This window comes from Helicoverpa zea, chromosome 4 (assembly GCF_022581195.2).
Source record: "Helicoverpa zea isolate HzStark_Cry1AcR chromosome 4, ilHelZeax1.1, whole genome shotgun sequence".
Taxonomy (NCBI): Eukaryota; Metazoa; Arthropoda; class Insecta; order Lepidoptera; family Noctuidae; genus Helicoverpa; species Helicoverpa zea.
Genome location: NC_061455.1, coordinates 9689147 through 9716757, shown reverse-complemented (window position 1 = coordinate 9716757; position 27611 = coordinate 9689147). Strand labels below are relative to the sequence as shown.

General features: G+C 35.7%; 1 protein-coding gene across 1 annotated transcript in view; it reads right to left on the bottom strand.

The window, feature by feature from the left end:
* Positions 1–22704: 22704 nt before the first annotated feature.
* LOC124629599 (hemicentin-2) overlaps positions 22705–27611 on the bottom strand; it is a 60971-nt gene continuing 56064 nt past the window's right edge. The window contains exon 11 of the mRNA XM_047163080.1: positions 22705–27445. Within this exon, the coding sequence (XP_047019036.1) occupies positions 27267–27445 (179 nt within the window). The 3' untranslated portion in view covers positions 22705–27266. The remainder of the gene's footprint in view (positions 27446–27611) is intronic.

Here is a 27611-nt window from a genome sequence, read left to right as displayed (position 1 = left end):
GTTTAACAGGCTTGTTAATTAAGTTATTATAGCTGCTGATTATGATGCTATTTTAGCAATTATTAAAACTAAAGCTTTGGAAAATAGTTTAAAAGACTAAAAATAGTTTTAAAGACTATTAAGAGATTCCCTCATGCATAGAGAGAAATGGTTTTCCTAACCTCATTTAAATTTCATAGCATAAACCCGACAAAAATCCACTGTCATTGTTCCAAAGAACTTCAATTTTTGGAAGCAATTTTTCCAATGTAGCGTTTCCTTAAAAGCTTATTCGGAAAATGACGACCGCAAAAACAATAGCAAATATTTTTCTAGCTTGGTTGTCCTCACATGATGCGGTTACGAAATAAGTATTTTGTTTGTTATGAAGAAACGTATAGTAAATTGTTAGTGCTTAGTTGGTTATGAAGTGTCCCAAAAATAACCATTGTCAAAGAGAAAAGATTCTCTCTGCTACTTATATCGGTTTTAATTTGCAAAGTGAAACGTTAGAAATTGTTAACTTTGCAACTACTTTCAAAAGAAAAAATAATGTGGCTATGTAACATTTTGATAATTAATTACAAAAATATTCAATAACATGCTTTCAAAAAGCCTGACAAATGGATGTTTTTGGTTGCTTTTTCTCACAGTAAGCGAGTTCGATGCACAATTGGCCATGTTTTTTTGAATGTGTGATATTTTATCGTCAGCGGCGACTAAAGTAGATACTGTAAATATTTATTAGGTGAATGGATAAAGTTTACTTTGAAAGTCACAGTAATAACTTTGTGTTACCCAAACCTGGGTTCGTGCTGGCAAAATGAAAGTGTTGTATGTAAGTGATGGTAGAGTACGGTGGTTAATAATTTATACTATACGTACAACACGGAGTTACCCAGGAATTTGGTTTGGTTAGCCATGATGCAGACTAATTTCCATCTCAACCCATGAATATTACGATAACTTTCAATTGACAACGATAGTATTGCGCAGTGTACAAAGTCTGAGTATTATCATAAATATTGCGTCACAAGCGAATTAAACACTGAATATATTATGATTATTTTTCCGACCCAAATATCGACCAATAGAATTGCACCATTCGACGTCACGTGGTACAACCTACATGGTATTATACTGAAAATTTTTTGAATATTTTCTCTGGTCGTTGCTACGTCAAACTGACAGGTTGTGGCCGACATTTGGGACGGAAAAATAATCTCCCGAATACCACACGAGCTTCATAATTATCTGGCATTTCCCTCAAGGTTCCCTGCAAAGGTTCCCTGTTCGTTTGAAGCTCTTGTGGTATTATAAGTGATAATTGGGTCATTAGAATATAAAATCCACTTAACCTTATTACTAGCCATTGCATAAAATAAAAGCGTTGTAGTTCCAACGCTTTTGTGATACATTTCTTAACAGGCTTGATCTAAATCTTTATCTTTCCACGGACTCTAACAAAGGACTTTAAACTTAAGAGTAAAGAAGACAGAATATAAGCTTTGCAAACTTTATTTTTCTTTCCATTCTCAGTTTATATTCTGAATGCGAGAGGCTGAGGGTTTGCTTAGTCAACATAATTTGAGGGAGGCTCTAATGAGTTTCATGAGCATTCATATGCATACCCTTGTAGCAAGTACTAGGCTGTATGTATGTATTATTTATATATCGATCGGACCCAAAATAGTGTGGAACACTCGTGATTATTATTTTCTTGGAACTGATTTGACTTGTTAATCATGAAGAGCTTGATTTGATTTTCCGAACTCATCCTCTATATTTTAGGTAAACTTATTTGCGTATCTCGTCGATAAGTGTTTACACGTAACTAAGGAATTATTTACGTATATCGAGAGGAACCTAAATAGTAACACCAATACTCGTGATTAAAATTTTCTTCAAATTACCGAAAATTTCTGATTATGAACAAGTTAATTAAATATTCCGAGCGAACCTAAATTATGTCTAAAACATACACTTGTTTACGGGATTTTGAGAGATGTTATACGAAAAATACTTAGAAGCGGATAGGGTCATTGAAGATTTTCTCGAAAAATTTTTATACAATGAAGCGGGTTGGTAACAAACTGACCCTCCACACAATGGCCGTTACACTAGTTGGGACGAGTGCGAATCAGCAACCACGCAAGTACAGCCTACCTTTCACGCTAACAAGAAGGTCCACGTAACATGGACCTAACATTTTTTTTGACCAGAAAGGTACGTCTATAAAATTCTGTTTACATCGCCGTCATACACTTATATTTCCGTTATGCACGGAATATTGCGTATGCTCGGCATATAGGACATGATGTAAAGTAACTTGTACATTAGGCCAGTCGCCGCATCGGTCACATTTCAAGCAGCCTCCTGTTATCAAGTGCTCATAAATACTGTCACTAAGTAAGGGTGTGCGTGTTCCTAATAGCACTGAACATGATTCACATACTATATGACGTAGCATCTACGTGCTTGCCATATTCTTATAAGTTATTTAATTTTATAGCGGTGCACCAGGATTTTATGCACTTTAAAATAAACTACACAATGTTATCCCGGTTTTGGTGGTTTATGCTCGTATCATCCCGAGAATATATCTGTCTGGAGACTCCTCTCTCGACTCACGAAATTGTTTGTTAAACACGTTCATTCAAGGATAACGTTACATTTACACTTCAATAATGAAAACTCTCCAACAAATTCAAATTTTAAGCTCCTAAAACGATGTGAAGTTAAAATCAGGAACAGAATTAATTTTGCCAAAGTTTCCCCTAGAATGGACCGTGAATGACCTTTAAATAAGTCTACTTATTACAGTTATGAAATTCTCTTAATTTGGCTTTAAAATTTTGGTGTTTTGATCGTTTCATTTCTATAAATTAGCATAATATTTTACTTTATTAGTAAAACTGTTCACCGAACTTTCGTAGATATTCGATACCTTTTTTTTTTTTTTTTTTAGCGACGTAAAATCATCAAATGACCCCTCCCGCTGTGGGTTAGCAACGGTGAGGGAGTGTCAGACTCTTACTGACTAAAATCGTCGTGTTCCGTCATAGGCCTTTTATGTACCAGGGCCGCGGTATCTCTTTCGAACAACCCGCAGAGATATTCGATACCTCAAGGTTTTCAAATCACAGTTCGACGTAGCCAAAAATATTTTGATAATGAAATTAACCGCTGCCCAAGGGTGAAATCCATCAACATCCAATTCCCTTAAGTTAATCTATGGTAGTGGATCAGGCGGTGAGTGGGGTTCTATTAGCAGATCTATGGGTATATCTACGTACAGTTCGAACCGTGACTGAAAGCGGCCCTGAGAAAATCCAGCTTCGGGTTAGTAATGGGTTTATGACTAAAATGCTGAAGTACGCGCGACGAAGCGTTAATTTGATGTTACTGGCGTATCTGCAGCCAACTCCAGGCGAGATATGTACCCATACTGCCCGGTTACACACACTAATTTATACCCCAAGTTACTAGTTAGGATGAGAATTCGGGTTACGATAAGAATTTTAATGAAACTACCTGAGGCACACTAGTCGGGTTAAGTCTAATTTATTGGTCAGAGAAAGTTTCTAAATAGAGTTTATGAAGTTCGTTAAATCAATAATGTTCTGGTCGTAGCTATTTGTTACCGTCTAAAAATAGTTTCAATTAAATATTAATTGTATGGGCGACTTTGACGTCATAAAAGACAACAGAACACCCCTATAAACATGGGCTTATAAGGGTGGGCAAGTTCGATCCTTTCAGATTCCTGACTTTATGTAATGTAGAAGTATGCATAACTATCGAAGTCCTTCGTGATATGGGCGGCGGGAAATTGAAGCTTAGTCATCTAATTTATCAACGAAGGTTCCAGGTACATCTCATCTAAGACAGAATATCGGGTGGCGTGATTTCCGCAAATTAAATGACCGTCAAAGGAATCTTTTGAGGAAGGATAACTGGGTAGTGGGTATCTACACAAAGGCATTATGTTTGTTATTATAATTCTGACCAAGGTGAAGGTATGTAGACCGCCCTTCAGTGGCCATCCAATTTTATTTTAGAATCTAAAATCCATTTGGGCGCCTGTGGAGACACATTTGGTCGACATTATAACTACGAACTTTTCAGTTTATCGCCTCACAAAAGGCGATTGACGTTTTTTTCGTGACTTTAATAAGTAATTTGTACCTAGAAATAATACGCAGATATATTTTTGGATCTTACTTGGGTGTTATAATACAGAACTTTCTATGAGGTAACAAGGAAAGTTCCAAGGACTACTATTATAAAACATTCTAGAAAACAAGTCCTGGTTTGGTCAGAGCTATTATACAATAGAAAAACTTTCTTGCCTTTACAACTATTTCTTAGAACCAATATTTTTCGAAGTCCTTGTTTAAAAGTTGCATGTGTCGAATTATTTTCTTTTATTTGCCTTTATAATTACAGCCGCATGCAGTCGCCTAGTTATTATGAATGCGGGAAAAAATAAAACGTGAGCTAAGTATAAGGTATCAGGAAAGTATTTAACTAGCGTTGACGTGTCTACTGATTCTACTTAACAAAGTTCACATGAATAATGAAATACACGAGCAACCGAGTTTTAACTCCTGTTGGGTGTTTATTACCAGATTTTTATCCGCTTTTAAATATTGGATTAAAGTATTAAAACAGCTCGTATCTGTTAACTGTTACTGTATACCAGCAGGGAGTGCCTTAGGCGATAATAGCTTTTCGATTTTAGTTACACGTGACTGGTAAATTTAATAAAATAATTCATCCGACAAAATGGGCGCGGATGAATAATTCCGTCGAGACAAACGCCAACATATAAACCAGTTAGCAGTAAGTAAAGTTTCCAAGTGGGCCGGTACTACTTTGTATGAAGCAACTTTCCAACTTTCCTAAGAACGTGTGCGTCTGCTGAAGTTTTGAATTCAAATCTTTGGTTAGCACCTACGTAGTATTCGAACTTACAATAAACTCGAAGAATAGGAAAATGTTTTTCAAAATTTACGTGAGCTTTGCTCCTTGAATGTTGGCAGACATTTCTCGTCGTAATTCCACCGTTGCTGATGCACCTAAATGCGGATCCAGATAGGATTTTTACCAAAGCCTTGCAGAAAACGGGCGTGTAGATAAATCAGGATTCCATTATAGGTGTCTGCAGGAACACTTACCAATATTAAACTAAGATCTGAACCATAATGAGATTATTATATTTTACGTCTGTGTGTCGTGACTAGCAGAGATACGAACATGTCGGTAGAGAATTTCATTGACGTCCACTGTCGTGCACACTGTAGAAGGTGTCGGCCGGAATAATCCGCACGAAAATATTCGCAAACGAGACACTTTATTGACATTACCTACAGTTATAAGGAACAAAGCTGTAACGCAATATAGGGACGGTGAATATATGAAAAGATATTGGCCAATAACTTAGCACCAAATAGTCGGATTTGCCCTTGGGACCGAGGATTTTATTTGTCAAGCGTCCAATGAGAATAATATAAATAATTTTATTACGCTTTTATCTGTTATCATCTATTTTTATACGTCAAACCGAGAGGTTGATACTTTTTTACTGATCGATGCAATGCAAATAATACATCCAAATATTAAATTAAACATTGCCAACGATATTAACAATGTTGATATTTATTTACATGTTTTTTTTTCAATTTTCTATCTAAAATAGATGGTCCCATAAATAATGTTATGCTCATTCGCAAAATCTATTAATTGTTAAAATGTAACGCAAACATTGTCGATTTTACATAAGAAATGAAATGTTTGGCCGAAGCTGACACGCCAATTGTGCAAATTAACTAACAAGCAAAAATGTATTTGGGAAGCGAGGCAATCTGTGGGACGACTGGGAGTCATCAATCATTGTCCGATCATCTTGATGTGTCTGCATCAAAGAAATGGGACAGAGCCAGAACTAATCACTAGCTCTATTATAATCCTGGATATTACATCCATTGTGATTAAAAATACATTAATGACATCTAGTGAATACCTTCCCGGAAGAGGCCTGTATACTCACCGTGTAAATCTGTTAAGATGTAAAGACTTTGGATGTCGTGAATAATCTCTTGAACCCATTTGAAAACCTCTTTGTTAACTTAAAATTAACACAAGCGCTGTCGATTTGAAATTAACATGAGTGCTATATAATGTACAAACATTAAATCCACAGAAAATTGGCATAATCTTAATGTTGTAAACGGTTCTGAACATAAAAAATACTTTAAACCAAGACATCAAACTTTATCGTAAAATACTGCAGACATGTCTGAGTTACACGTGATATATTAATACGGATATCCGTAGTTTAACATCATATTTCGCTAACGTACTATATCTAATAGTGCATCATAGGATCTAGTAAATTAATTTATTCACGACAGCATCGTCGTGACGAGATGTATCGAGTGCTCATCCCAGACTGATACGTGATCAAGAAATTCTGTTACCGGACGAAAATATTGCTAAATATAAGCAGTTTTTGAGGAGTTTTAGCCAACTTTAGATGATCTCCTAGTGGCAACTACAAGCAAGCTATAGTAAAATGTGCATTAAAGGACAAATATCATTATAGTTAGTCTAGGTCTAGGAGATTCGTTCGTAGCTTTGTTATCTAGTTCTTACTCCGTACAGTATAATACGTTAGTTTTAGCTGCAATTTAAACTTTAAAAGGTCAGACAAACTGATTAAATGTGCATCCTCACGTATTCAGCGTCAATTTATTTCACAATCCAATAGTTTAAAAATGGCCGCACTTTTGCCTTACCATAGATTATTCCGCCCACAATGCTCACTCACGCATTCACCCACATTTTCACTTTGACACAAGTTATTTCATATAATTCGAGCTTCAACGAAAGAGGCAATCATAAGTAAAACTTCCACATCAAAGAACGCCTTTACGTAATTACATTTGCAAACGAAAATTGGACTTTTCTTATGTATGTTAAAGTGCAGTGCTACTTCATTTAAACTTGGACATCTCACTTAGTTTGAGTTATAACCTACTTTTGGGGACGTGAAGAAAATGGTCTCTCTGTTGGGTTTGCCTCGAACTGTGCATTTATTAAAGTTCGGCCATTCAGAGAATGCGTTCCTGACACGTCGCGATTGAACTGACGACGTAACTACATTCATTGATTATTGATATAATAATGTTGTTTTAATGCTCCTCAATTGTTAAAACGGTAAACAACCAGCAAAAATATTTTTATCGTAACTGCAACGCCATTGCAAAGTTACGTCGTCAGTTCAATCGCGACGTGTCAGGAACGCATTCTCTGAATGGCCGAACTATATTTTATTTTAGTTTTAGCTTTATATAGCACGCGAATCGGGCGACGTAGGCCAAATATTTGTTCGGCTAATGCTTTTAGTGCGGAATGAACTGTTTTTGTTGTTTTTATTTGTAACTAGCTTCTGCCCGCGACTTCGTACGCGGATCCTGTCCCTTATGCCAGCGACTACGGGGTCAGCAAAATCAAAGATCTGAATTGTCTGATATTGAATTTTAAGGGCCCGTTGACTTGAAAACAACGGAATACGCATAACCATTAGAAACGTTCCATATATTTCATTTTTGTACTTTAACGGCAAAAGCACAGCAGACTAAACAAAACGCTGAGAACTGAACCGCAATAGACGTGACCATAGGGATAAAAGTAGTGATTCTAATTAGTCCGCATTTAAGTTGTGTGTGGCAAAAATATTACACGTATTATTACGCAAAAAAACATTAAATAGATGACAAAGTCGTGGTGACTTAGTGGAAGTCGTGGTGGTTTAGTGGGTAGAGAACCAATCTCTCAAATATGAGCGTGCGTCTTTGATTCCAGGTCTGGCAAGTGCCTGCCAATGCAAGTTTTCTAAGTTCGTATGTACTTTCTACGTATATTTTGGATACCAATGACCGTTATTTGGAGGGGATGTTAAACTGTAGGTTCCGGCTGTCATTGAACATTCTTGGCAGTCGTTATGGATAGTCAGAAGCCAGTAAGTCAGATAGGCAGTCGCTCCTTGTAAAACACTGGTACGACAATAATAATGAGATATGAGGAGTAGCGACCCCGCGGGGCTATATATACTGAGTTCTCCAGGGAGAGTATACTGCCCCCATCTCCGGCCGGTCGGAGTGAACCATGACGGGGGTAGGTCTCACGCCTCTGGTTTGGCTTGGCCGTCCAGAGTGGAGTCGCTAGAGCACTATTAGTAGCCCTGCTCGGAGGGTGGGTGCCTCATGGTAAGCACAGGGAGCGCGTAATCTGCGTTTAAAGTCCGCCGAGGTATCCTCACCCTTCAGCCGCTCATGTCCCTGTTGCCCTCTTGTTGCTATTCAGTGACTGGTTCCCGGGGGCCCAGTAAGTGAGGTGGCGAGTCTCCACCTGCCATTTTTACATGTACCTAATACATTGTCATCCACTAACATCCCATCACAATAGCCCAAGTAGTTTCCTCCATAGTTAGCAATAGTTTAGCATAGAACCGGGGATTGTCTTTTTTTTAACGACGTCCACCGGGGATTGTCCTTGGGTTCATTTCTATAGTGTATAAGGGGATAATCGTCGGTTTTGTGTCACCATTTAATAAAAGTTGTCTCAAAAGGGCTTCAGCGTGTTGGCTTCGGCCCCACGTTTGCCTCCCAAAAATTCGGAACTCTGTAGTCCCGAGGTATGGAACTGACATACAAAATAATAATGAGATATAACGCAACAAAGTCGGAGAGTGGGGGCTCGTGACGCCACGTCTAGATATGTAAAATTTGTACTAAGCAGTGACTTAAAACGAAATTCAAGCGTTGTTGTATCTTCGTTATTATTTGTTAGTGAGAGAGAGAAAAGAAAAATACGTGTCCATTATTTTAGGGTTATCTAAAAGACGGACTAATTACTTTTTTTGATTCACCATACCTTTAAATAAAACTACTTTTAAGGATTTTATCTTTTTTTTTGTCTGCCCGTAACCATGGATGCTGTAAAGGATCCGAAACGTCGGGATTAAATAATATTAATATAACGCGATAAAATCCGTAAAAGTAGTTTTATTTAAATGTCTAATATTCGCGTAAGTGTCAGAAATCAATATGTTCACCATACCTATTTCATAACATTCATTTCTATACATTTCAAGTGCAGTATTGCTCTTGAAGTTCCACATCAGGTGTTCCAGATCTTCGATGTTTATACGTCAATAGAGAGTGCTTATCAGATTGAACCACTTTTGCTAAAACGTCATGTCTTCATATGCTATAGTCTAGCTGGGCTCCTGGAGTTCCACATCAGGTGTTTTAGAGAGTGCTTATCAGATTGAATAACTTTTACTAAAACGTCATAGTTCTATATGCTACAGTCTAGCTGGGCCCCTGGAGTTCCACATCAGGTGTTTTAGATCTTCAATTTGTATAAGTCAATAGAAAGTGCTTATCACATTGAACAACTTTTGCTAAAACGCCATACCTGTATATGGTACAGAGAAGCTGGGCTCTTGGGGTTCCACATCAGGTGTTCCAGATCTTAAAATTTATTATCTCAGCTGAAAATGCTCATCACATGAAACAATTTTTGCCATGGCATCATTTTTGTATCTCTTATAGTTTTGTTGGTCTGTTGGTGTTCTGCATCAGGTCTTCAAGTTTCGAAGATACATTATAGCCTATATGTTGACCAGGCTTAATACTGATACAACAAAGAAAAAATCATTGAAATCCGTCCAGTAGTTCCGAAGATTAGCGTGTACAAACAAACAGACATACAGACATACAGACATACAGACATACAGACAGAATTTTTTTTTTGGATTTGTGCTCCATTACTGTTTCTAAACCCCACCCAATTATTATTTTTTAAATATATTCAATGTACAGACACAGTTTTTTTACAGATTTATTATATGTATAGATTGATATCGATATAGAAGCCATTTTTAATGAATGGAAAAATTGTCCGATGAAGTTTTTTAATTCCATATAAAAGACTTTACACATTTTTCTTCCTCATTTTAATATAAAATCAAATTAGCATTACACAATAAGTGGGGATTTTTATTACAAAACAGCCAGATATGATCAAAGGGAGGCAAAAATATATTAGAATTTAGCAGGCTAACACGTGTTATCGCAGACAAAGGAATATTTTGTTGTATTAAGTACCTACAACAAATACAATCGCGAGATACTACTATAAATTATATATAGACTATAAATTCCAGTAGTAATATTGGATGTCTAATTCATTTGCTTTGATTTTGGGACATGTTTGATGAAAAGCTTTTTTTGTATTCATATCACCGTTTGACATCGTTTTCTAACTATTATGTAGTTATTTCCTTTATCACTAACGTTGATCAATTTTTTTAATGTGTGTCGGATGTGGATATATGACAATCTATGCCTTTACTAGTTCCTTCGTGATTCGTAAGGCACGCTCTTAATCGTTGAGTCCTGGCTGTCATTTGTACGTCTGTTGTTGCCCAGTTAACTGGGATGAGAAAGTCAGGTAAGGACCCGCTCGTATCATAATACTCAGGTGCAACAGGTTAGACTAGAAGCTGATCTCAACAAAGTCGTGAAAGGTCAAGGCAGATGACTATGATAACGAAGACGATATTTAAGTAGATAACATATTTACGTTATTATTATATCATAAAATGGACATGTAAACAGGTTGCAGGATACAAACATAGACCAAAGAGTATGATCTCGTTACACGCTACGAAAATATAATTTTACTACGAAATAGGTTACGTAGCACGTAGCTTCGTAGCTCCGTAGCACTATTAGTGGTCGCTACACGGTCATAGAAATTCGGTGAGAAATGCTTTACGTAGCATTTCTATTTGCATAATATTAAGATTTATTACCAAAGTATATTGATATAAATTGCCACACTTATGTGCTTATACTCTAGTTTACACACCTACATTTTGGAAGATCGTAGAAGTAAAGAGTTATCGCTGCCCTGGTACACAAAGGGTGTTAGTGAGTAAAAGTCTGACGTTTCCGCTGTCCCCACAGGGCGAGGGGATTTTATATGGCAAATCACCAAATGACCCCTATTTGGTGATTTGCCATGTAAAACAAAAGTAATAAAAATGTTATTCTTCCTTTTATGACTATGTATGACAATAACGGTTTCAGTAACGGTTAGGTTACAGGTTCCGGTAAACTAGCACCTTAAGCTATTGTTAGCAATTACTGCAGCTCGGTTCAATGACAGTGGCTAACTGAGTAAACACGAGATGCGGGCCGATCGAGGTAATTACGGGTATACGTCACCCCAATACCAATTATAAGACTGATATATTCAGGCGCTGCTAAATTCCTAATGTCCTGTGATTTACCAGCTACCAGTTACTCGGTGTTCTCTTTTCATGCCTATCAAAATTGCACATGAATGTCGCTTAATCACTAAAATGTGAGGGTTGCCTGCGATCATACTCCGAAATCTCCTTTTAAGCATTTTCTAAAATCTGTCAAAAGAAGTGGTAGGCACAAGACATTGACATTGTAACGAAGTATACCTACTGTTCTGTTTGTCAGAATTTGGATCAGATCTAAGAAAAATCTAAATTAAGATCTTATTAGGGTGAGCTCAATCCTTCTCTGTGTGAGAGTTGGCCTGTGTCCAGCACAGCGGTGGGATGACAAAAGGCTGATGAATAAAATAGCTCACACGATAAGAAAACAACGAAAATGTGACCGTCACACCTCGATATACACCTTCTCTCACACATTTCAAGTACTTTCATATCGCTGACTAAACTCATATATCCCGGTAACTCGAATAGTTCTGCAACCTCACGTAGGGTGAATACTAATTTAACATTTAAATATTACCTTGTCAATGAAGTTATCAGCCGTCTCAGCGCCGCATCAGGTTGGCGTGTTACGTAATTACAAGCGAGTAGTGCAACCGTGTGACAACACATGTGTCTAATAAAATTATACGGTTCACTATCGTCGCGCTAGGCAGCCATCATTAAGGACTTCACATGGACATGAAACAAGGAGAATACTAACAGCCAGTTTCTTCATCAAAAGTTAAAGCCAAAGTAAAAGTCAAAGTAATGTCTAAAGTAAAAGTAACGGTCAAATTCATTTTTTCTATTAGTTTTGCTGTCACTTTAGCCTTGAAAAAACGAATTTGACCGTTACTTTTACTTTAGACATTAATTTAACTTTTACTTTTGATAAAGAAACTGGCCGTAAGAAATACAGGTACCCTACATAGAAGAAATGTGATAAAAGAATGTGTGTGTTCGTTACTCTTCCACGTAAACGTAACAGAATGGATTTTGGTGATACTTGGCAGTAATATAGCATATACACCAGAATAACATATGTACTACTTTTTTCACTTCACACAATCATGAAAACAGAATACCAAGAACTACGTAAGTATTACAAAATCAGCAATAGACGGCTTTGTAAGTTCCTCGAATAAGGAGACTAAAAGTCGTAAGAATACAGTAAAGTATGTTGTCGTTTCAAACGTACATAAGTCTTTGTCCTACCGAGTCTTCGGGGATTACATAATAGTTGACCTTAATGTTATATTTGGAAATAGGTACCTATGTAATACACTATCATATTTCATCTTCACCCACTCATAGTAAAGGTAGTGTTTTCTGCATACATGTAGCGGCAGATTTATTTTAAAAATTCTTTCATTTTAAAAAGCTTTATTTTCTCAAAGTGCTATTTCTTTTTTTTATCTGTATACAATATGGCCGAAACCAGGACCGTGGTCAGGATCTAGTTTTTAATAAAAATCATACAAAATAAAGTATCTAACTTTTACGTGTGTTACCGAGAGGTTTCGGGCTATCATTGTTTAAATGACAATAGGGATATACTCCTAGGAACTTCTGCTTTAATATCGCGTTAATATACGAATGTTTGTTACCAAAAGTTCCTTTGTGCCTTCCTTTTTTGTGTCAGAGGATACTAAAGGCCGTTCACGTTTCGTCTGACAATGCTTGCACCCCAAGGGAACGTTCGGCCGGGAAAAATGCAACCGATTCAGCAGAGCAGCCTCAGCGGGGAACTGCCGTCAATATCACTGCTGTGTCAATATTATTCTACAAACATCAATAGAATTATAAAAAAAACGCTCTATTATACTAACGAATAGATGTTACCAAAATATTACAATTGTTCTCTAATTTGAAACAACAGATGTCGTTAACACGTGCTATAATGTAATTAATGGCCTTGTTATACGCGAATTGATGGTTTAATTTCATATTGTGATTTTATAATTACTGTATAGCGGGTTTATACATAAAAATAATGAACGTTGTTAGGCTGTCGCGCTGCTAGAATTTTCAGCGAAGTATTCCGTGACCGCACGTCAGTGGTATTTAAGACAAATTAATTGCCGTATATGTTATGAAACGCGACGATCTCGGCGAATATCTTGAGTAGAAACTTGCGCAGAGAAAGTAATTTGTTTGAATTAATATAATTATTTTGTGTTTGCCTGTGGTATCTTCATTCTGCCAAGATTAAGGAAAACCAAGCAAAAATCATTTGTCCCTATTTTGGCTGTGCCTACACAGTACATTGTACGAGAACGCCTACGCCTCGTAGGCGTCGTGGCGACTTAAATGTAATATTGTGAGCCATTTTTCCGAAGCACTAGATATATTTACATTAAAGTTTGATTGATTGTGTGATATTTTTAGACTTATTTGATTGTAGGTATTCATTTCAGGGTAGCGATCGGTGTTATCGGGGCAATAAAATAGCCTCAACAAGTAATGGCACCCAACACCTACTAACTTGCTGGTACGTCAGGGGCAATTTTTCTCGACTAGCTCGTTGTAAAACAAGGAGGAAAAAGAGGAATTACATTTCCCGGAATAAATAAGTATTACATTAACTACTGGGAATCTCATAATGTCGAAAACATTTATAAGTGAAAGAACTTTTACCGTTCGCAGATGCTGTTTTCCCTGAAGGTTAAACAGAGGTCTTGTCAAAGTTGCAAGATTGTAAGAATTACTGGTCCTGCAATCTGCAGGAAGGACTCGATTTAAAAGAATCTGACGCCTCTCCACTATACATTTTTGCTAGTTTTGTTTCAAAAGCTTTAAATAAAGCTGTTGAAAATCCGTAATTAAAACGCAATAAATAAAATAATTTACTGATTTTTTTTTAAGTTTTTCGGTGAATCTAGACACAGGGCAGTGTGTCCGCCAAGTTCGAGCAAAAAAAGCGACACACCGGCCGTGGGTTATATTACACGAACCATTTCGGGCCAAATTCGAACCCCCTATAACTCAAAATCTATTTTATTTACGCATATCAAATTTCTAGTATCTGTTGAGACCTCCTCACTTATCTAAAATACAAAATTTCATTAATATACCTATTGTAGGTCTTGAGATATTGACGTCAGAAAATAGATATTTTTACTATACACTCACTGACTGACTGATTCACTGACTCACTCATCAAAAACCTAGACCACTTCCAATGGTCGTATTGACTTGAAATTTGGCATGGAGGTAGGTCTTTATGTCAAGGTAAAGGGAAAAATCTGAAAATGGCCAAGTGTGAGTCGGTTTCAAAATAATGAAGGTGTTTTATACCCGGTGTAAATTTATACCCCTAAGGAACTAAAACTACTAAATTTATCTATATTTATATAATATATCTTCGAATGGTACAAAGGTTTGTATTTAGTCAAAGTAAAGTAAAAATCTGAAAACGGCCAAGTGTGAGTCACTTTCGAAAATAACGAATGTGTAACTTTGATCCACGAACATAATATATGATAACATGTCATGTCAGTCAGTTGGTAAATCTAGTCGATTTAGTTAATCTAGTTCATTTCTTTGTAAGAAGCATATTGCATATTCAAAAATCTGAAAGATAGCATAAATGACACTTTTCCTTAACTAACTTAATCATAAGAAAAAAATAAAATAAACAACCTTACAAAAATAAATGAAATCCCACCCAAAACAAAAATGTGAAAGACTGCCAAGTTCGATAATATGGGAATGCTTCGCCTATAAAAGAAGTGAGATCTGAATAAGTACCAAGTTCCATACACATACCTCAGTTAAAAATAGATACTTTTTAATGATGTTACTTGGCAAAATTTAATAGAAAATTAAATACTTGATTCATTGCTTCCAGTAGGTTTATAACAAGGTGTGTGAAAACTTGCCAAGTAACATCTTTAGAAAATAACTATTTTTAACCGAGGTATGTGTATGGAACTTGGTACTTATTCAGATCTCATTTCTTTTATAGGCGAAGCATTCCCATATTATCGAACTTGGCAGTCTTTCACATTTTTGTTTTGGGTGGGATTCTTTTTACTCAAACGGTAAGGTTTTAAATCAATCGTTGCCTAATTTATATAAAAAAAAATTTCGGCCTTAAAACTTGGTTAAATGGATAAAAGTTATCGAATCATGTTAAGGTTTAAAAATGGCGTGCCGATATTTTCTACGAAATATTGATTAAATTGTATTGAAACCACTCGGGATTATCCAACCTTTCATTTAAAATTTTAAAATAAACTTTTTTATTTTTATTTCAATAACTGCTAAATGCCACATTTTTTATTAAGTTGAGCTTCGAAATCCGGATATCTGTTTTTTGAAAGGTCTTATGTATTTATCATACGTAACCCATTTTATTCATATTGTAGGCGGGAGGTTTTACTAGCTTATAACGCTTCCACGAACTCACAAGTTTATACAGTTTCAATTGATGGTAAAGATAAAAATAACATTTAAAATATTACTGAAGCGATATATTTATTTATTAGAATTATGAAATGTACCCAAATTATCAGGTATATTCTATTCCTTAGGATAATATTTTGGTTCGGATAAAGGTTTATTTTATGTGGGTAACTGCGTATAAGCGTAGTTGTAATGAATATTACCTTAATAATTGATAAAGAGGGGTTATGTTCTGTACTAACAAACACGAAATAACAGAACATGTACAACGTGTAGTATCCTCAATTACATTATTATTGGGCACGAGAAAGACTCGTGCGTTCAATATTTGTGTTAGAAGATATATAATTCTTTGTTTATCCAAAACTCCATCCCGTGGTTTTATTCTTACTAAGAAAGGCAATAGAAAAATAAGCCTTTAAATTACTTACACAAGAAACAGATTTCATTTATTGCTCATTAATACATAGATTGCCCATGTAACTGTAAATCTTCAATCAAACGTAAAAATATTTTGAGACTAAACCACCTGAAAGAATACCAATTTTCAGGCAGGATGCACACAAAACACTGGAAACAGTGGAACTTGTTTACGTAATTATACTAGAACACACGGCAAGTTATTTCCAGTTTTATTTCCATCCAGTATTGTTTAACGATAGTAAAAATAAATTGCAACCAATGAAAGCTCCCGATCACAATGCCACTGGCAGACAGAACGGGATTGAGCTGAACATTCACGTGGACGCGGGGTAGTGTAGCACATACACCTTTATGTAGTAGGCACTAGGAATTTCACGCGGTTCCAGCCGAGTTTGAAATTTATGGAATTAGAAGCGGCTAATATAAAGAATTACTGAAACCGTGAAAGTGTTTCAAAACTCTTCTAAGTGATTATTAAATTGAGTCTTTTTCATCAGCTGTTTAACAGTCTGTCTGTTCTCGATAAATTGGGAAACAACTGAAGGGATGTTCGTGCGATTTTTGCCAATAGATAGAGGGACCTGCAAAACCGTAGTGGTACCTAAGCTTGTTAATAATAATGGATAAGGAGCTTATGTACGACAAACATGACGATTTATTGCACTTCATTTGCTTAATTAATCTTCGAGCACGCAGCTGACAGATACATGATTAACATAAGATGTGTTAGATCTACCCATATGCTTTACACTGTTACCTATCAGAATTAAATTTTTGTTTATTCGTGAAGAAAAATGTACAACAAAAAGCTATTTCGGGTAAAAGAGTAATAACGTGGAGCAATAATATCGACATGTTCGCAATGTTATATAAATAGCTTTGCAATTTTTAGAAACGTCACTTCCACCAACATTTTTCCCGACTATGGTGGAAATACATCCAGGTAAGTGAGCTCGCTTTAATCAGCCCTGGCGTATTCAAAAGGTCCATAATTTAGACTGGGTGAGGTGGAGCGTACGTACAGTTGGGCTTTAATCGCTTCAGCTGTGCTAGCCATTCTTAATGGAGTTTTAAATAACACGGTAACTGTGTGTCTCCGTGGCTTGTAATAAACAAAGTAATGTTGCCACGGCATACAAGGTGTTGATTTGCATTTGTGCCATACTTCAGGAGGAGGACATAAAATACGTAAATAATCGATTGGAATCACAGTAGACGGGAAATAGCTAATATGCACTGTTTTTTTTGTCATTGTAATGTCGTAGTATTTCAGAAGTAATCCAATTTTATGAATGAAATTAATGAATAATCGTTGCGTATGCTTTGTGTTCGCGTTTGTGTGAGGGAGCAGTACGGTTTTGAGGCCAGTAACATACGCGCCGAGTTTGAAAACGGGTAAGTGACATTGACGAATTTCCGAAAAAAAATTAAAATCAAAAATTTTCGTACCAATTTTTTTGTTGATTTGGGTTGAGAATCATTAGTATAATCACGTCCTTGACTATGGCACGCATGCAAATCAACAGCTTGTATAGTTATGTAATGTTTCATGCCTGATATACTGTCCGAAGATACAGAACTAACACTAGTTTCGTGTACTTTCAGGAAATAAAATAAGGAAATATATGGTGCATTCTGCGAGCTTTTCGCCGGCGAGTTGTACGTAAAGCTAACGGCGTGCTGGCAATAAGTAACTCTTGCTGATCTCACTGCTACCAGGATGTCAGAAAGCGCATGAAAGATAAATTAACGTGGTCGAATTGCAAGCTCTCTAAAAAATTGGCGAATTCGTGCTTACACAGCGAGCATCGAGATAAATGTAAACACCATCGATGGCCGAGTGCTGCTATTGAAACATAATCTATTGAAGTGGCCACTCTGAAAATAACAAATTAGATTTTTTATGTTTTATTTCATGCATAATTTCTACGGTCATTTTACATGCACGTGTTCCCTAATTGAAAGAAATATTAAACGTATTTTCCCCCGTGTTCTTAATTTTAGCACCCTTGCGTATTTTTTAAAGTAGAGTCTTTACCTACTTTTTGAAACCGGAAAATATTGTGTCTTTTTAAAAGCGTAACTTATTTCTGCACGTTTTTCCTCTCTAGATATAATATTTCATGGGTAATATAAGACATGCCTAAACAAAATTGGCAATGATCCTTGAAAGTACGCCATTGTATAACAGTTACACATTCACGAATGTTTCACAATATTGTTCAGCGATATTTTATTTCAGGCATTGCCACAAGTTGTAGCTGTCGAATGAGGGGTAATGGATTATAATAGTATACTTTTGTTATTTATGAGCTTTCGATTTACTACTTCATAAACAAAAACTTACTTTCTTCTGACTAAGGTACGTTCTCAACTTATTAAAGTTAATTTCAAGGAATTATATTCGTAAGTCAACAGTGACACGGACCGGGATTTGTGAACACAAACCAAAATTGATTCAGTATCCGCAAGTAGGTAAGTATTCGGAGAACCCTGCTGTTATTTTAGCTGCAAGTGGATGGTAATTCTAGTGAACACGATTCTAAGTCTGTGTACTAAGTATATACCTGAATATCTCCGTATCATTGGTTTAAAATAATTTCCACGTAAAAAGAGCTTTTAATTGGAGATAAACAAAATTAAAACCTGTTACCGTTTTGGGTTGGCTGGTTTCTTTTCCGTTTTGGTCCAAAATGTCCTTGAAGGTTTTAAGAAACTTTCAGCCCTTAATCCGATAGTTGTTAGATACACGTGCACCTCGTGAACACGTTAAGCTGTCGGTCTTACGCCTGATCTTTCTCCGGTCGTTTCGGATTGCCATCAATTGCCGGTCAGACAATGAGACCCAAAGATTTGTTAGATAGTGCACCTGTGCCAACGTCTACCATTGTCATACCATTTGTTCACCGCTATAAGAATGTCCTTCATAGCTGCCTTGCCTTCCTCGAGACCAGTCGCTCTGTACGACAATCGATCTGAAAGCCATAATTATATTTTCTGATTTTTATATAAATTGTAAATAACTTTTTTCATGTATCGTGTTACCTATTAATTTCCTCGATCCTCCTTCGTTTGAAGAATTCATAACACAAAGTAATGTAAAATAAACACCTTGTAGAAATATAACATCCAGTGTGTATTAAAAATGACATCATGTGACTAGCACCATCAACAAACAGGTTTTTGTGCAGTAAGTACCTTCGATGGAATTTCTTAATTTCTGTTGAACTGGTTCTGAAAGTGACGCAATATTGGAGTTTTTCCTATCAAAAAGTATCGAAACTTTGATAAAAGAATTCGGCGAGAATTTTCTGTGTAGGTGACGATAAAAATTGTTTCTATTTATAGTTTCTATACCAAAAGTTATGGAGCGTGTCACCCTAAAATAGGGCTGCCAACGCCTAAATTATTAATGGCGGAGAAAAAACTTCAAAACCGCGTACATTTCGGGGAAATTGACTTTCTCTGAGTTCCGACACTTAAAAAAGTAAATATTATATTTTTAAAGTAATCGTAAGGATTTTCGTAGCCTGTATTTTAATAAAACTGCAGTGGGTTTACAAAAGAAGTGTGCCTTTATGATGCTTTGGCTCCTTTTTGACAGAAGGACTCTACTCTGAAATTCAATTTATTCTTCAAACGGGGCTCCTGGACTATCCAGAACTAGATGTGTTACGAGTATTTCATGTATTCGGGGAATCCTATACTGAACCGCAGCCCTGAAGAAACGGAACAGAAGAAACTTGGGTGTGCCCATGGCCTTGCTGTTTATATTCATTTCACACTATAAATTAAACTAGGTTGTCCCTTTCAAGTTCACTAGGTTAAATAATGTTCTACCTTTATTTTAAGGCGTATAGTATTTTATTATTTGCTTAATCTGATTTATTGTTCTCCCTAGATGTCTTGTTGGGTGTGTTTAGTCATAAGTCACGTTATCTGGGTCTGTAGAAGGATAAGAAATAAGTCAGCCGTGCAAAGGCAGAGCGTTACTATATATTTCTGTGTGCTCAACGTCTTTTATAAAGTAAAGCTTATCCTTTGTATGAACTGCTTACGTAGTGTAGCGGTTATTTAAATGTTTTAATGGAACCTTGGATTAGTTTATAACCTCCTTATGAGAGGCAGAATCTTAATTATTGGCAGGTACTTATCGTATTCTACTAAAATTATAAGACACTCCGTTATCGTTTCAAAATGAAGTTTTTTAGCTACATAAAAAACGTAAAGTAATTTTTATTTTTGTTGCATGGATAAATAAACAGATATGTCTGTATTTAATATATGCCGCCAGCAACACGTAATTGAACGAGAATCTTTGTCTGGAATATAGTACGAGCGTTTTCTATAGTATTGAATAGTAAATACATATGTTATTTATGTTACACATATACATGTTTATGTCTGCTAGACTGAAATTTTCCATAAGAAATTAAAAATCTCCATTAAGAAGAGTATATTATGTATACTTACGTTTGTTTCTCATTTTGCATTCTTTAGATACTTTTTTATTATGGGAAATCAGCAAATAACCGCTCATGCTGTGGGTACAGCGTGAAGGAGTGTCAGACTCTTATTGACTAAACCCACCGTTCCTTCTTAAGCCCTTTATGTACCAAGGTCACTCTTTTGAACAATACCCGCATCTGTAGATACCTAAGTACCATATCTGATTTTCTTCTCAAAATGACGAATAGCAATTCTAATTCCTAGTATTCAGTATGCATTTCAGTTGCGCTTTATATAACTAGGCTTGAAGTTAAATTGGGGACCCTCACAAGTTACGGCGAAACACCCAGTTCTCAACTTTTCGGCTCCAGTTAGTGTATGCCATTTCCTTGGTATCGTTGACCTGTCTAGACTTTAGTTAGGAGTTAGTTCGGTCAAGATCTCTTCGAATAATATTTGAACCTGTGTTTTAACGTGCTGTTTTTAGGGTTCCATAGCCAAAATGGCAAAAACGGAACCCTTATAGTTTCGTCATGTCCGTCTGTCCGTCTGTCCGTCTGTCACAGCCGATTTACTCGGAAACTATAAGTACTACAGTGATGAAATTTGATGGGAATATGTGTTGTATGAACCGCTACAAAAATATGACACTAAATAGTAAAAAAAAGAATTGGGGGTGGGGCCCCCCATACATGTAACTGAGGGATGAAATTTTTTTTTTCGATGTACATACCCGTGTGGGGTATCAATGGAAAGGTCTTTTAAAATGATATAAAGTTTTCTAAAAAACATTTTTCTTAAAGTGAACGGTTTTTGAGATATCAGCTCTCAAAGTCGTAAAAAGTATGTCCCCCCCCCCTCTATTTTTATAACTACGGGGTATAAAATTCTAAAAAAAATAGAGGTGATGCATGCTAATTAACTCTTTCAACGATTTTTGGTTTGATCAAAGTATCTCTTATAGTTTTTGAGATAGGTTGATTTAACTGTAATTTACGGAACCCTTCGTGCACGAGTCCGACTCGCACTTGGCCGGTTTTTTTGTGGTTTTACTTGCGTCTTGAAGAGTACTTAGTAAATAATTATCTATAGCAATCTGGGATCCACAAAGTTTTAGTCGATAGTTTGTTTCGGCTCGTAAATTAGTACAAAGATGGACTAGACTAGATAGTATTCACATCACAATAAGCGTGTTAAAAATTTGGGATATAACCGATACCAAACTCACTGAAAACTTTGATTAAACACGATTTTCTTGAAAAATATTTTTTCAAACTGTTTTGTCTGCAGTAAGCGGGTAGTAATGACTGAATATAATAAAATATTTATTGAGTTTTCGGCAGGTAGGTACAGGAAAACAAACACATTCACAAACCCCTCATAATATTGCTACAGATTAAAACCCATGATAATCGTGAGTAAATTAGAGAAGGATGGGGTTTCCAGACAAAGTATCCCTCTCTCTCACGCACTGGAGACTAGGACAATTATGGTTGTAACGTCATAATACGCCACCTGCTCTGCGGTGGAGTATATGGTGTGCATATGTGAACCCTATATGTTAGACAATATGGTTCAATTTCTATTGTATCATTTGTGGTAACGTATGGGGGTGATCATTTTGTAAAAATATAAAGTGATTTGTAGCCAATGTTTTTGCAGTATTTTTTAATAAATTACATGCTACAAAATTTTAAGTATTATTACTTAGATAATCTCCCTAACTATCAGATAGTCGTCTCTTAGGAACAAAGCATTTCTGACTATTTGCACGATTGCTACGAACTGGAGAACAGTTAATCTAATAAGTTTGACGCGGAATTCCGAGTAGTGAATTGACAGATATCTAAGCAGAAATAAGTCTGGAATTGCCTTTATTTCTCAGAAGTTTTGTAATTTCACGTTAAAGAAATTTCAAGTTGCTTACCTATCTTAAATTCTGGAACCGTTGGTATCAAGACATAAATAAGTTGTACTTTAAAAAGTTTCCTTATAAATACGCTTTAATATGTTGAGAACTAAAATTGAACACATCGCGTTGTGAACTCACTTCTATCACTATTTAAATATACAGGCGTAAAAAATTATGAAGGCATGTGAAAAGAAAAAATACACCCAGCTATTATGGACAAAATTTATTTAATAAGTCTTACTTGTGGTTTAAAGTACTATATACAAATCGTAACATTAATTGTAATACTTATCTATAATAAACAATGAATTTGATGTTCATTGTTGGAAATCTTAATCCTCATTTCCACTTCCTAGAGTATTGCGTTTAATTTCTGCAACATACGTTCCGAGTACATTGCTTAATCTATAATTTCGACTATAATTAAACTTGTCGAAGTGAACTCAATGACCAAGAAAATGGAAACGTGGTTAGATATTAATTAAAACCTATCAAATATATATATAATAAGTACTTATTTATTGTAAATTACAATGTTATTGTAAAAAAGTACCTACCTATTTACAAATATCGATGGTCACCTTTAAATTTCATTTTAATATGAAATAATATAAAATTATGTGTTGCGTTTTCTTATACATATAAATAAGCAAATATATATAGGCAGTGTTCATAATGCGTACATATGTGAGTATAATTGTTGAGCATTTAGCAGTAAAGTTCGCAATAAATAACTTTGCGTTTCTAAGTTAGCCATTTGACTCATTGTGCATTTTTGTTCGTTCCTACAGATCTAGTCGAGAAGTTTTGCTTGTCCGTAGTCGGCTATTACTATTGACTTCACAATACAAAAATAAACAAACAAAACACTACTTGCGTGAGACATCAAGTACTAACTTCAGTAACATAAAGTTATTTGTCGCGAACTGCAATCAACGTGAATTACAATAATTCAAAAATAATCAGCTTATTATACCTGGCAGTGTTAAAATAAACCTGTCAGAATCACTGTGAGAAAAGACTGAAACGCGAAAACATGCTTTCACAAAGTGCAATAAATATATGTACGACGTAATAGGTGATAAACAGTACATAGTGAATCGGAAAATCATTTATTAATTTCCTCGAATGGAAGTCGATATGAACGGTGGCGTGTCAAATACTTTCCCTCGTTTGTAATCATTGATTGTCGGAACATTTACACACATGTGTATTTGAAATAAGAGATCAATAGACTTTTCCCCCATAATATAAAGTCTAAACATTTTACGCGTACATTTTAATATCTATTTGCGATACGGAAAAGTTTTAAATGAGATTTGAACCTTCTACGTCCTTACGCTACAAGAATAATTGACAAGTTACAAATATAATGTAACACCCACTTAATTTAACATCTGCCATCACATTTACCGTTGGACAAGTACACAAACAATAAATAAAAATGTCAATTAAAAAAAAATATTAAATACTCTAATTTCTAAAATTTATAATTTTATTAAAATAATGAGAAAACAAAATTGAAGATTCTTTTTAAGGTGGGCAATTTCGTAATTTTAAGCTACAACTTATGCAAAACAAAATGGATTGATGGTAGGAATAATTAGAGAGGATTCTGTACTTTAATAAAATTCGGAAATAATAGTTTAATTGTTATCAAAAATCAAGCTTCTAGTGCCGCTAATTACCAAATTACGCAAAGTGTAATTAAACACAGACTATAAACATAATATAATTTACAAATGATTGAAATAAACGAAACTCAAAATCTCGTGTTTCTTATTTAAGTAGTCGTTCATAATAACGTTTATAGTAGATTGGCACTAAAACATAGCTTGGGAAACTCCTGAAACCGTCACAATTCATTTACCTACTTTCGCAGATATAAATCTAAAATAAGTTTCTGAAAAGCGATGTTTTATGTTTTAAGTTTTTAAGTAGATTTTGAAATTAATTATAAACTTCAGTTGCATTGTATTAAGTATCTAAATATACGTCATTTCAGTGTAGATAATATATATCTACTTAAAAATATCTGATGAATTGTATAAAATATAACTTTCGTATGTCGTAGGCACCTTAGACTGACCGTCACAGTCTAAAAAATCTATAGATGCTTAACCACATAAGTTTCTAGTTACAAAAAAAAAAACATATTGCATCTAGCTAGAATTTTAGATTAAAATGTGTATATTAGATGCCTATAAATTATAGTGCTTTACACGTGAAAAGAAGCACTTGATAAATTCGTGAAATTAGCACTTTATAGACATTCTTAACACTTTCGCAATAAACATGTATGAGTAGTACCACAAAGGCAGTGCTTAGTAAATTCATGTCACAGTTAGCCGTAACTGAAACTAGTAATTAAAAATAACATTTAGGGGGCTCTCAACATCGTCAAAGTCTGTCATATTTCCTAAAAAAGCGTTTACTAAAGATGTTCAAAAAAATAAGTATGCTTGTAAAAGAATGCGAATGCGACATTGAAATTCACGTCCTGCAATGTATACTTTGAATCAGGTAATACATTAAAGGACATAATTAAATGTGCCACGTACATACTATGTGAAATATTACACAGACATGTCCCCGAATTCTAGTTTGACAGTCTTTTGTCGAGGGCTGTAACCACGGGCATGGCGCGCAAAGAGGTTATCTAGGAATGAGGAGATTTGGCTTCGAGGTCCTCAACCCTAGGCAACCTGAAGACACTTGTGATAGAAATCAATACACCGCAGTGCATTGTCTGAACGAAACCCTCACTACGCCCCTGGCTGCAGCCAAAACATGTTGTTATTCCATACATCTAGATCATTACGCGTAATAGATCTGAGCCCTAAGAACCCATCACTACCAGAAAATAATATCAAGAGTATCATCCCAGAACAAACATTGACATAACACGGGTGTATATTTACAATTAACCAATATTTACCTTATCATAATATTTGTGAAACCAATAACATCATTCTCATAATTAATCTTATTCTATTAAAGATCTGAACTCCTCAATATTCCAATAATGCATTGTGATGAATGCCGTTTGAATTCCTTTCAAACATAATAGAGTTTAAGAGACTAGAAATTACCAAGTGACATGACATAAGATCACGCAACAAAAGCGTAATGGAAAACTAATATTTGCGCAAACATGATTTGACTCGTGTGTCTGCAAAAGATCCTAAGGTTATAATTTGTTTTGTGTGCTTCAACGTTCTAACCTACTTTGAATGAAACTGTGATGGAAAACTTAATTATTTTTCTGCAAACTCATTTTAATATAGAATAAAATGTAATTACTGCTGTTGCTAAACAATGTTCCGGGGGAGTCGTATTCTTGTATCATCATTGCAATTCATACAGAATTTACGCTATTACCAGATCACGTCTTAAGGCCGCGTTACCAGGAATTTCGGGACATCGACAAGATTATTTGGCTCAGAATATTGCTTGGAGATTTAAATCAGCACATAATTTCTTGTCCAATAATGAGATCTCTTAAAATGTTGTTGGTATATTAATACTGTGGATTTGTATAGCTTATACCGTTATTAATTTTATTCGAATAGAGCTGAATGTATAGCACAAATGTTAGTGGTTCCAAATTCGTCGAAATTGAAATGAACGGCGGGGTCATTGACAAAATCAGAATGGGAATGTTCCGAAACAAATGAATAGCGAGCGCGATCTCTGTCAGGCCAAATGAAGGCTCCATTACTTCAGTGCTCGTAAACTCTACGAACGTTCCATACACTCTAGCATCACAATTGACAATGTCGATAATGATCACTATACTTCTACACTTCGATGATTTATTTACACCACTCGCACCATACTTGCATAAGTCAATTATAAACCACATTTACAAAATATGAGCTATGGAGATCACATATCATTCGTTATCGTACGAAACCTTTATAGTTTCGAAATTTATATGAAGGATGAAGGCAAAATAGATTTTACTTATATAAGAAAAAGAGCTTACTTAATACGTTCTATCGCTTTTGTACCAGTTCTTCGCGACAGAAAGGTATTTTAATTTAAGAACTAAGCGATTTTATGGCAACTTCCTTATCTTAAATACCTTTGTATTATTTAACAGTACCTCTTCATGAAACTTATAAAAAAGATATACAAGAATAGTAAATCCAAATCTTTCTCATTATAATATTTGAGAAAAAAAGTGGAATATAACCATCTGGGGTTTCATTTTATACCTGATTGCATATAGATAACATAAATGCCCCAAAAGGAATCATAACTTTATATCGACTTCAAGATTTATTGTCTATCGTTTATGATGACAATTAAATCTAAAAAAAAGATTCAGTTAATCACCTGTGAAAACGTAATTTGATTTCCGTTTTACGATATAATAATAACACTTTTAGTTTCACGGCACTCGCGAAGTTTGTAAGTCCGTCACACTGGCTGGCTTAATCTAGTTCAATTTTCCTTCCCTGTATAAAAATATTTTACTCGACTTATCACAACAGAATTACTGTTCTCACGCACTAGCTACACTTATCTTGTTATCATTTGTAGGGCACCAGCTGTGCAAAATCCGTTCCGATGCATGACCGCCAACTTCACATACAATACGAGTTTCACGCAGTAACAGCTCTCGAACTGACTGGCAATGAGAGTTTATGTTGAGCCTGCAGATGGGGGCAACAAGTGAAGGGAAGTCAGGGGCGGACTCGGGGCGCGACGCGACACGAGCGCGGCCGAGCGGCCGAGCGGCGCGCGGCCAGCTTACAGCCGTGTTCATACGATGATCTCGCGGATGACGCGGCGCGCGCGCGAGTTGGGCGTGGAGTAGCCCGACTCCAGCGACTCGTCGTAGCCCAGCGACATGTGCAGCGGCTTCTCCTCCGCGCCGCCCTCCTCCGCGCCACCGCGCATGCCGTACTCCGGCAGACCGCTCACCTCATGGTACGGCGACTCTGATGGACGAAAATACATTTGTACTGGATCTAGGATATGACGTGTCCCGTCTCACATTGGAAATTTTTAAAAACTTGAACTTTTTGTATTCCTAAATCTATGTATGTGATTCATTGGCCTCTGAAAGGTATGTAAAATGAAATTCGCATGTTTAGCTACTAGTAA